The sequence below is a fragment of the Seriola lalandi genome, unplaced genomic scaffold (assembly GCF_002814215.2).
Source record: "Seriola lalandi dorsalis isolate HSWRI2012SDOR001 ecotype SW California unplaced genomic scaffold, Sedor1 jcf7180002054305, whole genome shotgun sequence".
NCBI classification, from domain to species: Eukaryota; Metazoa; Chordata; class Actinopteri; order Carangiformes; family Carangidae; genus Seriola; species Seriola lalandi.
Window position 1 is genome coordinate 132,831 of NW_019524858.1, and position 11,385 is coordinate 144,215.

The 11,385-nt window shown below is 46.1% G+C and overlaps 2 protein-coding genes across 3 annotated transcripts in view; one reads left to right on the plus strand and one right to left on the minus strand.

The window, feature by feature from the left end:
- Positions 1 to 1,352, plus strand: part of kif20bb (kinesin family member 20Bb) — a 12,803-nt gene extending 11,451 nt beyond the window's left edge. Inside the window, 4 exon segments of the mRNA XM_087174030.1 lie at positions 15 to 176; positions 262 to 334; positions 724 to 860; positions 1,072 to 1,352. Of these exon segments, the coding sequence (XP_087030156.1) occupies positions 15 to 176; positions 262 to 334; positions 724 to 860; positions 1,072 to 1,155 (456 nt within the window). The 3' untranslated portion in view covers positions 1,156 to 1,352.
- A 433-nt stretch (positions 1,353 to 1,785) lies between these two features.
- LOC111655117 (monocarboxylate transporter 12-B-like) overlaps positions 1,786 to 11,385 on the minus strand; it is an 11,769-nt gene continuing 2,169 nt past the window's right edge. The window contains exons 2-8 of one of the 2 annotated variants that reach the window (XM_023406377.2): positions 10,740 to 10,951; positions 9,342 to 9,445; positions 8,941 to 9,084; positions 7,977 to 8,276; positions 7,286 to 7,730; positions 5,105 to 5,364; positions 1,786 to 3,284 (exon numbers count right to left, since the gene is read on the minus strand). In XM_023406377.2, the coding sequence (XP_023262145.1) occupies positions 3,034 to 3,284; positions 5,105 to 5,364; positions 7,286 to 7,730; positions 7,977 to 8,276; positions 8,941 to 9,084; positions 9,342 to 9,445; positions 10,740 to 10,852 (1,617 nt within the window). In that variant the 5' untranslated portion in view covers positions 10,853 to 10,951 and the 3' untranslated portion in view covers positions 1,786 to 3,033. Of the gene's footprint in view, positions 3,285 to 5,104; positions 5,365 to 7,285; positions 7,731 to 7,976; positions 8,277 to 8,940; positions 9,085 to 9,341; positions 9,446 to 10,739; positions 11,362 to 11,385 lie in introns of those variants that run through there. The other variant, XM_087174036.1, reaches the window with a different exon arrangement.

Sequence of the window (11,385 nt, forward strand, 5' to 3'; positions counted from 1 at the left end):
GTGTGTGTGTGTGTGTGTGTGTGTGTGTGCGTGTGTGTGTGTGTGCGTGTGTGTGTCTGTGCGTGTGTCTGTGCGTGTGTGTGCGTGTGTGTGTCTGTGCGTGTGTGTGTCAGGACCTGGTATTCAGTGAAAATAAGAGAAACAAAGTGAGAGGAAACACTCGGAGCAACAAACAGGTGAGACAGTGAAGACAGCTGAAGGTGATGATGAAGGTGAACAGAGAGCTGAGGTTAAACATCTGTTTCTTCTTCTGTGGTGAAGGAGAAGAGAGACGGGACTCTGCAGAAGATTGGAGAGCTGATCCACAGTTCACCCTCGATCCTGGGCTGCAAAGGTGAGTGACAGGTGGAGCTGTGACTCAGGTGTTTATGGACAGGTGTAGTATCAATGTGAGTGATAGAAAAAACATTTCCTGTTTGTTATTTACGGAAACGTTTTCTCATCAACTGATTGTGATGAAGACATGATTCCCCCTCTCTCTCTGTCGGCTCTCTGTCGGCTCTCTGTCGGCTCTCTGTCGGCTCTCTGTCGGCTCTCTGTCGGCTCTCTGACGGCTCTCTGTCGGCTCTCTGTCGGCTCTCTGTCGGCATGCAGCTTAGAGTGAAACCTGAGGATTAAATGGAGATTTATAAAAGTGGAACAGATTTGATGGAGCAGAGGATTGTGGGAAGAAAAGCTGTGCAGTTGATGTTTATTTGAATGAAGTTTTAATCCCCCCCGCAGCTAAAACCATCCTTGGTCTGGTCAGCGGACACTCAGTGGAGAAGGAGACTGTTACCGTGGCAACCAAACCCCGACGAGGACGCAAGAAGCTTTACAAGACGGATGCCTCGACTCCACTGCTGGACTCTCCGCACATGGTGAGACCGGGGGCCATTTTTTATCTCAATGTTCACCCCATGCTGAAGGTCTGAGCCAATCACAGTGAAGCATGATGGGAAGTGATGATGTCTGAACACACACATCCTCAGATCTGCAGGTGTGTGTGGTCACGTCACGTCTGTGTCCTATGATGATGATGACAGTGATGACAACCTGTGAGGAAACTGATCAGTGTTTGTTTGTGTGCAGACGTCTGGAGGAGCAGAGGAGGAGAAGGAGAGCGACCATGTCACCATCAAGAGACAGCTGCGCTCCAAAACCTGCAGGAAGTGATGTCATCACCCTGCGACGACACTACGCTGTAAGAGAAGTTTTTAACCCTCAGACTTCTGAAGAAGTCTTTTGAAGAAGAAGTTTGTTCTTTAGTAACTTGGCAATTTGTGATTTCAGTAGCTTTTCATTGCTGTGGTCAAAATAAGACGCTGATGAAACTTTTTCACTTTATAAAAAAAATAAAAATGATTCCCCGCCTCCTGCTCTGCTTCAGTTTACTTCCTACGGTGGCTGAGAAGGGCCAAACACACTGACACACCACAAACACTTCACATACACAAAACAAGGATCAGATGAAATGTGGTTTATCGATACACGTTTTTTAATTGATCAGTAAAAGCAGATTATTAAATCAAGTCAGTTTTGTTTATATATTTATTCGGAAAGTTTTAACAGGTAGAAACTTTACATTTTCTGCCTCCGCAGAGTGTTTTACTCATTTCTTATATTTAAAAGAATTTGAATACAATATTTTACTCTGCTGTCAAATCAGAGGTGTATTGTGGTGTTATGATAATGAAAACTGTTTTAATGACTATGTAAAAACTCGAGTTCATGTTAAACTGCTTCATCTCTATTCAGTTCTAGTTAAAGTCGTGGAGGACATAAACACAAACAGGAGACATCGGCTCTGACAGAATGTTCCTTTAATTAATAACATCATCAATAAAACGATCGTCATCATGTGTTTGTGAAATGATGGAGGTCGGTAACAAACAAAAGAAAAACAGTGACATTTAATTTTGTGTAAATATTCTAATGAAGAACAGCAGCTTTTTTCACTCAGGTCTTTCACACCAGCACCAGACTCTTATTTTGACATGAACAGGAAGCTCAGTCAGGGTAAATGTTTGTGACTGGTGATGATTTCCCTCCACCTACTGAGTGTCAGCACTCCTAAACTTTTATTTAAAATCCATCTAATGTTTTTTTATTCTATTGAGTTAAAAACGTGAGGACGTCTTTGTTCCTCTGAGCTTCACTGGAAACATAAAAACACTTTGGTAATGAGTTCAACTTCCTGCAGCAGCAAAAATCTAACTCTGATCGACTTGTTAATAAAACTCACTGGGAGATCAATACCTCCCTGAGAGATCAATAACAACTATACATATCAATAACAACTATAGATATTAATAACTGTCTGATAGATCAATAACTGTCTTAAAGCTGACTCAATCTACAAGCATCATGTGATTGTCTTTTTTCCTTTTTTTTGTTTCTTACTCTAAACTTGTGAAATCAGAGCGGAGCGTTCAGGGTCCGACCATCAGTCAGGAAATCATCATTTTAAAAGTCTGTCACTGATCTCATGACGTCACAGACTATGAATTATCTGGTTTCATCACAGATGTGTTTTAATCTGTGGAAACGTTGGAGTTTTTAAATCAACTTCTTCGTGTTCAGACTTTTGGCCTCAGTGTGTCTCCGTACAGACGTCCACTCATTGTGACTGTAGCTCGACCAGTGAGCGACTCAAACCACCTCGGATCCAAACTGTCACTTTAAAGTTTAAGGCGGACGCAGCGGTGACATCAACATGTAAGTACTTTTTTGTTTGTTTGTTTGAATGTTTTTTTCCTGCCTGAAGGTACGAGCAGCTGCCAGTTAGCCTGTCTGCTAGCATTAGCATCTTCCACTTATCCTTCTGTTTATCGTCCTGTCTAATTGGGGGATTGTCCAGACGTCACAGTCATGTGACAGAGGCTTATTTCCTGTTGCTACAAAATAAAACCATAAAGTTTTGTCAGTCTTTTTGATTCTTGCATTGAAAACCTTCCACTGGCTTTCATTTGATTGGTGCCTGGCTCATCCAATCACAGCCCACGCCTCCAGTCGTCTTGGGTGTCATTGAATCTAATTGGTCGTTTCCTCAGGCTACGAGGCGATGACCTGACTGACTGCCTCCTTGTTGAAGGCGATGAAGCAGTGTGATTGGTTGGACGGGCTGAGGGGGAGGGCCTCATGCTTGGTGTCCTTGGTTTCATTGGCGACAGTGGTCACATGGTGGCGGCGGCAGCACCTACGAATCCCGACCACGGTGGAGAGGATGAGTGCACTTGCCAGCAGGGCAGTGCCACTGAGGAAGAAGGTGGCCGTATAACTTCCTGTGACGTCAACCAACCAACCTGCGGACCAGAGAAGAGATCAGGTGATGTGATGATGTCATGTTTTTATCAGGTACAAAAATCTTTGTGTTAAGTTGCATAAAAATGCAACTAGGTTCTCTAAAGTGCAGGTAATGTTAGCAGGTGATGTTAGCTTGTGCTGTTAACAGGTGATGTTAGCATGTGATGTTAGCTTGTGCTGTTAACAGGTGATGTTAGCATGTGATGTTAGCTTGTGCTGTTAACAGGTGATGTTAGCATGTGATGTTAGCTTGTGATGTTAGCATGTGATGTCAGCATGTGATGTTAACAGGAGACGTTAGCATGTGATGTCAGCTTGTGCTGTTAACAGGTGATGTTAGCATGTGATGTTAGCTTGTGCTGTTAACAGGTGATGTTAGCATGTGATGTCAGCATGTGATGTTAACAGGTGATGTTAGCATGTGATGTTAGCATGTGATGTTAACAGGTGACGTTAGCAGTCCAGCAGCACAGTTCAGTATGAACAGGAGTGTTTCAGTGGACTGCTGTGAAAGAGCAGTAATCTGATCCATTCAAAATAAAAGCATGAAGAAGTTTTTCAGCATCTTAATGGGAAACAAACGGCTGTACTTTGATATTTCTTCAATGATAAAAACAAATGTGACTGAAGGGGCCAGATGTTTACGAGAGGGATCTGTTTTGTCTTGGGGAGTCAAACCTTTCACATCCACAGGCTGTTTGAGGTAAAGCAGACATGAAGGAGAAACCTCCTCCGGCTGTAGTTAATCAGCTCTGCCCTTTGCTCTCATGTTCAACATCCTGCTAACGTGTGGCTAACACTGATTGACCAATGAGCTGACCGCACTGTGACTTATTTCATCAGAGCAGCTGGAGGCTGTTATCTCCTGCTGAGGCTAACGCTAACCAGCTGATCCACCAGGGTCTAGACTGAGACCAACGGCAGGTCCAGTCAGATGAGTCACTGTTATGTTCATACACACATGATCCACTCTTCATAATGAGCTTTTATTGTGAAAAAGGATCAACTCTACTCTCCAAAATCAAGTCCCAATGTTTATCTGAAGCTTCAACAATTGATCAAATAAAGTCAGTTACAACCTCTTCAGGACCAAGCTCACCTGTTTTAAGTGAACAAAGAAATCAGGCTCCCACTAATGAGCGATCTGCTAATTATTCTTTTAATTATGAAAAATTTCTCATTGTATTCAACCAACAGCAAAAGAGGAATTTACACTTTCAATTTTCAACTTTAAAACTTTATTTCTCTGTTTATTTTTAAGTTTAAAGAAAAAAAGGTTTGAAATCTAATAAAGTGAGAGTAGCTGAATTTTCTTCTTCTTCTTCTTCTGATTATTATTATTTTTATTATCATTAGTGCCACGGGTGCTCAGCTCAGAGGCATCTATTAATATTACTTTGGGCTTATTATTATTCTTCCGCCAAATTTCGGCGCGTAACTCGTCCCGCAGCTTTGAGAAAACCCCGGTAATATATACATCAAAACGTGCGTCTTGATCCCGAAAGAGGTGCTATGACTTTTGGTGTTAAAATTCCAATTTTTTTTTAATCTGATCTGTAGTTTGAGATGGCTCCAATACAAACAGGTGTAGGAATGCACGTTGCTATGGCAGCGCCTTTAACAAACATGGATCTTGATGTCAGTCCAATATTTATTCAATGAGTCAGTATCAATAATAATATTGGATCAGATCCCGACTTCAATAATAATATAATAAAAATGATGCAAAAGGGAAAAATATTCATTTTTTTATCATAAATAACAAACGAGAGCGACAGGATACATTATCAGGTGATGATGGACGCTGTGTTTCGCTCACCTCCAATGGGAGGGCTGATGAGGTAGGGGATGGCGTGAAGGAAGTAGACCACACCCAGTGCCGAGGACAGGTATGGAGCTCCCACCACGTCCGACGTCACCACAGGGATCAGAGCGACGTAGGCGCCGTCAAAGTATCCGTAGAGGACGGCGAAGGGCACGAGGAGCGGGAAGGAGCGAAGCAGCGGCGTGAAGAGGCAGCAGATTCCCTCCATCCCCACGGAGACGATGTAACACGCCAGACGGTACGGCTTCACACACCTGAGGTGGACAAATAGGAAGTTTAACGACAGGAAGGAGGCTGCGTTCAGAGTCCGTCGTCTTTACTCTTCAGAAGAAGAAGAACCTCGACCTGAACAGGTCTGTCAGCTCCGGATCACTATCTGGACCTGGACCAGGTCAGAGATCATTAACCAGAACCGGAAACCAGAACCTGGTCCAGGACCCATCCCTCCACCATGTCTGGTTCTGGACAGACATGGTGGAACGGACAGACGGACAGACAGACAGACAGACAGACAGACAGACAGACAGGCAGACAGGCAGACAGACAGGCAGGCAGACAGACAGACAAAAACAGACAGACAGACAGACAGACAAACGAACAAACAGACAGACAGGCAGACAGACAGACAGGCAAACGAACAAACAGACAGACAGGCAGACTGACAGACAGGCAGACAGACAGGCAAAAACAGACAGACAGACAAAAACAGACAGACAGACAAACGAACAAACAGACAAAAACAGGCAGACAGACAGGCAGGCAGACAGACAGACAAAAACAGACAGACAGACAGACAGACAAACGAACAAACAGACAGACAGGCAGACAGACAGACAGGCGAACGAACAAACAGACAGACAGGCAGACAGACAGGCAAAAACAGACAGACAGACAAAAACAGACAGACAGGCAAACGAACAAACACACACAGGTGAAGACATGAGCTCCTTGGTTGAGGTAATATTTCAAACTGGTGTCTGCCTGACAACTGACCTCCACACACCTGACCTCTGACCTCCACTGGGATAAAGACAGAATGTAGGGTTTTGTAGTTTGGGGTGAACCGGCCCTTTAAGAGGTGAGGTCAGGACCAGGTTCAGGTTTTCTCTGCTGTGGTTCACATCAGGTATCTGTGTGATGAATGACCAGCCAGAGCGGTTTACAACTGATTTACTCCCTGATGTTCCCATGATTCCTTTGGTGCGGTGTCTAAACCAGGGATTAAGGACGAGGACTCGGTCTGAGTGTGGACTGTGAGACGGGGACGATCCTGGAGACACGTTCCACAAGCAAAACAGGTCAAATATTAAATCTTTGTTACTGTTCATCGTTCTTCCATCATTCATCCACCAAAGACTAAACCAGAGGGGGAGGGGCTCACCCCACAGAGGACCATGAGCTCAATCATCACATTCAACTAATTTTTTTTTCTTCTTTTTTGTAATTCCTCCATGTCAACAGTCAGAGCAGCAGCCATTTTGTTTTCAGGTTGTCCGTCCATCCGTCTCATTCTCGTGGACGAGTATCTCAGTAACGCCTTGACAGAACTTCTTCAAATTTGGCACAAACGTTCACTTGGACTCAGGGATGAAACCGATTGCACTTTGGTGGATAAAGGTCAAAGGTCAACGTCAGTGTGACCTCACAAAACACTTTTTAAACATAACTCAAGATTCAAGACATACAACCACGAGGAGCTGATTCTAGTTCATTTTTCACCTTCTTATCATCAGGACGCGAGACCTTTAAAGCGTTAGCTGGAATCAAACTGTTGCTAACATTCATGATCCACAGGGGAAGATCCCTGTTCACTCTGCTCTAAGACAAACACAGTAACAACAGATCCTGTCAAATGACATGAAAACCACTGACAGTGATCCAACTTTGTGTTTTACCAAATGAGAATAAATGATGTTCAGTTTATATAAAATCAGCTTTTTAAATCTGCAGCAACTGAACAGAGCTAAACACCAAACCATGCTGCAGCTAGCCTTAGCTAAAGCTAGCATGTATGCTAGAGTTACACTGAGTGGTAGAATGATGTTGTTGTGGTGAGTGTAGCTGCTCCTCAGAGGATACACCTTTATGATTCTGTTTCCAACAATCACACGACCCCAGTGATAGGTAACACACCTGTGCAGGTTTTACTCTACTTCCTCTCTGACTCCGTCCTACCTGCGGTCTGTCAGCCATCCGAAGGTGATGTTCCCCACGATGTCGATGACTCCCAGGATGGACATGAGGAAGGCGGCGTGCTGGTGGCTGACGCCGGCGCTCAGAGCGTAGGGCACCAGGTAGACGAAGGGGAGGCTGCAGCCGCACGCCAGGAACAGGAAGGACACGGCCAGGCCCAGGAAGTCTGGCAGCAGCAGGAAGCGGTACTCCTTACTGGACAGGAAGCAGGAACTGAAGCACCGCCTCCTCTTTACCTGAGGGGCGGGGTTTCCTGGCAGCAGGGGCAGCGACGGTAAAAATGAAGGTGATGATGACGACGGCACACCTGATGACGGCACACCTGATGACGGCACACCTGATGACGGCACACCTGATGACACAAGGTGGTTCTCAGATTGTTTGGAGAGTTTTACTGCAAGTTCAGCATCCTGCAGCGAGACGTCACCTGAGACCGGAGACAGACAGGTGAGGAGGAGGATTTGTGTGTTTGTGTGTTGTTGTTTGTGTTGATGTTGTTGTTGCTCAGGTTTACTCCTCATCATCTCTGTTAACATGATTTTTCATGATTTGATATAAATCACACATTCCTTAGACTCTGTCGAGTCCGGGTCCTGGTCCGGGTCCTGGTCCGGGTCCTGGTCCTGTAAAGGAACCAGTCCTCACACTAATCACTGACGTCACTGCACCTCACCTCGTCTCTCCTCACTGGCTGACTCCCGCTCCTCCCCCTCTGCCCCCTCCTCGTCCTCTTGTGCTGTGATTGGTCGAAGCAGCGCCCCGCAGACGCAGAGGTTGGCGACGAAGGCGCTGAGGACAAGCAGCGCCCCCCTCCACGAGTAAAGCTCGATCAGCAGCTGCACGGCCGGCGCCAACATGAAGGTCCCGATCCCGCTGCCCGACATGGCGATGCCATACGCCAACGCCTTCCTCCGCCGGAAGTAACAGCCCACCATGGCGATGGCGGGGGTGTAACACAGAGCGAAACCCAGACCTGGAGGCAGAGGACCATGAGACAGGTGAGGACATTTTGAAATGTGAGGATGTTTGATCAGACTGCTGGGAAGTTTTTGGAAAGTACAGAGACATTTCTGATGGTGGAGACGTTTTCAGAAAGTGAGGACGTTTTGAATAACGAGGACATTTCAGGGAGGTGAGAAACTTCCCAGCATGCAGCTGGACGTCTATGGTATTTGATGGAATGTAGGTTGTGACGTCAGGCGACCAAATTTCAACGGAATGTGACGTGGAATAACTGACGACAGCTGATGTTGATGTTCTGTTGCTAAGCAACCAAAATCTTCCTAAAGTCTCATGTCAACCTTCTGGTGGCTCATGTCCAACCATTATTTAACATCAGTCCAACGTTAGAGTCCAGCGTCCTGCTGACGTCACACTGACGTCCAGTGGTTAGGACATGGGGACGGTTTGGAAAACAAGGTGTTCTTTTTAAATTGGGGACATTTTTGAAAAGTTATTTTTGTAGAAAGACATTTTATAAATACGAGCACAATGAGCAGTTTGGAAGATATTTCATATTTGTAGAAAACAATGATGTTTTTGTAAAAGTAGGATGTTCTCTGAAAAATGAGGATGTTTGAGACAGGTGAGGACAGGTGAGGACAGGTGAGGACAGGTGAGGACAGGTGAGCACAGACCTGAGAGGATACCCAGGCTGAAGTAGAGCTGCTCCAGACTGGAGGAGAAGGAGCTGAGGAGGAGACCACAGGAGGACAGGAGTCCACCCACCATCACCGCCACCCTGCAGGACCACCTGTTACCAACCAGACTGCCTACAGGAGCTACACACACACACACACACACACACACACACACACACACACACACACACACACAGAGACACACACACTTGATGTCAGTAAATTGACAATTCTTCTGTTGCTGGAGTCTACTTCTACACCTGGTCTGGTCTGGTCTGGTCTGGGTCTGGGTCTGGGTCCGGGTCCGGGTCTAATCTGGTCTGGTCTAGTCTGGTCTGGTCTGGTCTGGTCTGGGTCTGTCCCTGTAGTCCTGGTCCTGGTCCTGGTCCTGTACTGACCACAGAGCATGGTGGTGCAGTCCACCAGACTGTGGATCCAGGCTGTAGCTGAGTAGTCGGCTCCAAAATGAGCCTGAAACTCCACGAAGAAGATGGAGATGCACCTGAGGACACAGAGAGCAGCTGATCACTTATTGATCAGTGATCAGTGAACCAGAGCCAGATATGACGGCTGCAGGTATGTAACTGGTTAGAGTGGGAGACCTGGGACCACAGTCCACCTGAGGGTCTTGCTCAGAGTCCGGTTCCATCTGGTCTCAATAAAGACTGGATCAATCTAATCAATTTAATGAGGAAGCTACTTGTTGTTGTTGTTTAATGTCCCAGTAAGAATCAGGCTCATGGGCTGAAATATGATGATGATGATAATAATAATAATAATAATAATATTATAAAGTGTAGCTGTGTATTCATGTCGCTCGTCTCCTCTTGTGTCTCTGTGTGTGCTCCTGAACGCACCGCTCAGCAACACATTACACCTCTGAGCTGGGGGGGGGAGGGGCCAGGGGGCAGGTGTTTGCTCAGGTGTCACAGTCTCACAGTGGGACCTTCAGAGCTCCACTCTGTGACAGCTGCTGGATCAACACAGTGACGGAGGTCAGACAGTTCACTGTGTCTCCTGGAGGACACGTCCAGTTTGAGTGGACTGTCCCTTCACACAGAGAGACACTAACAGGCTAACGGTTTCCCTCTGCTCCCAGTCTTTATGCTAAGCTAAGCTAGCTGCAGCTTCATATTCACAGACATCAGAGTGGGATCGTCTAACAGCTGATCAGAAGAAATTAGAGCTTTTAATGATCATCCATTAATGTCTGGAAGAACTGAGTCTTTGTCAGGGAATAATAAACCATCAATCATAAACTGATCACCCTGATCACCTTCATTATTGATCACCTTTAAATGAAATATAACAATATATTATAATGTTTTATTATATACTGGATGAGAAGTTCTTCAACTGAGGAGAGCATGTTGTTGACTGTCAGCTGAAAGTGTGCGTGTGCGTGTGTGTGCGTGTGTGTGTGTGCGTGTGCGTGTGTGTGTGTGTGTGTGTGTGTGCGTGTGTGCGTGTGCGTGTGTGTGTGTGTGTGTGTGTGGTGTTGACAGAAACAGACGTTCGCGCTTGTCTTCACGTCAGTAAAACAAGCTGCAGTTTATTAATGGACAGTGAGGTGGAGCTGTTGTTGTTGTTGTTGTTGTTGTTGTTGTTGTTGTTGTTGTTGTTGTTGTTGTCGTGTAGTTGAAGTTAACACAACAGTCATTACAGAGAAATATCGTCCTGCAGGTTTTTAATCTCATGCTAACATTAGCATGCCAACAGTGATTTTTGTGTGTGTGTGTGTGTATGTGTGTGTGTGTGTGTGCGTGTGTGTGTGTGTGTGTGTGTGTGTGTGTTACCTGGTCACTGCTCGTGTGCAGACCGTCACCATGAAGCAGCAGCCGACGATCACCCAGCCCCAGCCACCGTCCGGAGGAGAAGCCCTGCCGCTCTGCCGCTTCCCATCAACCATTGCTGCAGCTGCAGACTGAGCTGGGCTCCCCAAGCTGGTCCAGCTGCTGGTCCAGCTGCTGGTCCAGGTTTTGGTCCAGGTGTTGGTCCCAAGGTGGTCCTGAGTTAATGAGTTTGTCTTACTGAGTCAGTCACTGAGACAGTGGAGACAGTGGAGACAGTAGAGACAGTGGAGACAGTGGAGACAGTGGAGACAGTAGAGACAGTGGAGACAGTAGAGACAGTAGAGACAGTAGAGACAGTGGAGACAGTGGAGACAGTAGAGACAGTAGACACAGTAGAGACAGTGGAGACAGTAGAGACAGTGGAGACAGTAGAGTCTGACTGCCTCCCTCTGTCTCTGAACCTGGAGTCAATGAGTGACCAGCTGAGATATTGTGTGATGAGATATTAACCAAGCGCTCCCAGATCCACAGGAGTGTTTGATTTAAAGCCATTTGTCCTCTGATGTCTCAGTCTTCTGCTCAGGCGTCAACAACATGTGCAGCCCTGACAGGGAGTGCTTCATTCGGTGCACCCGACACCCCCGCCCCC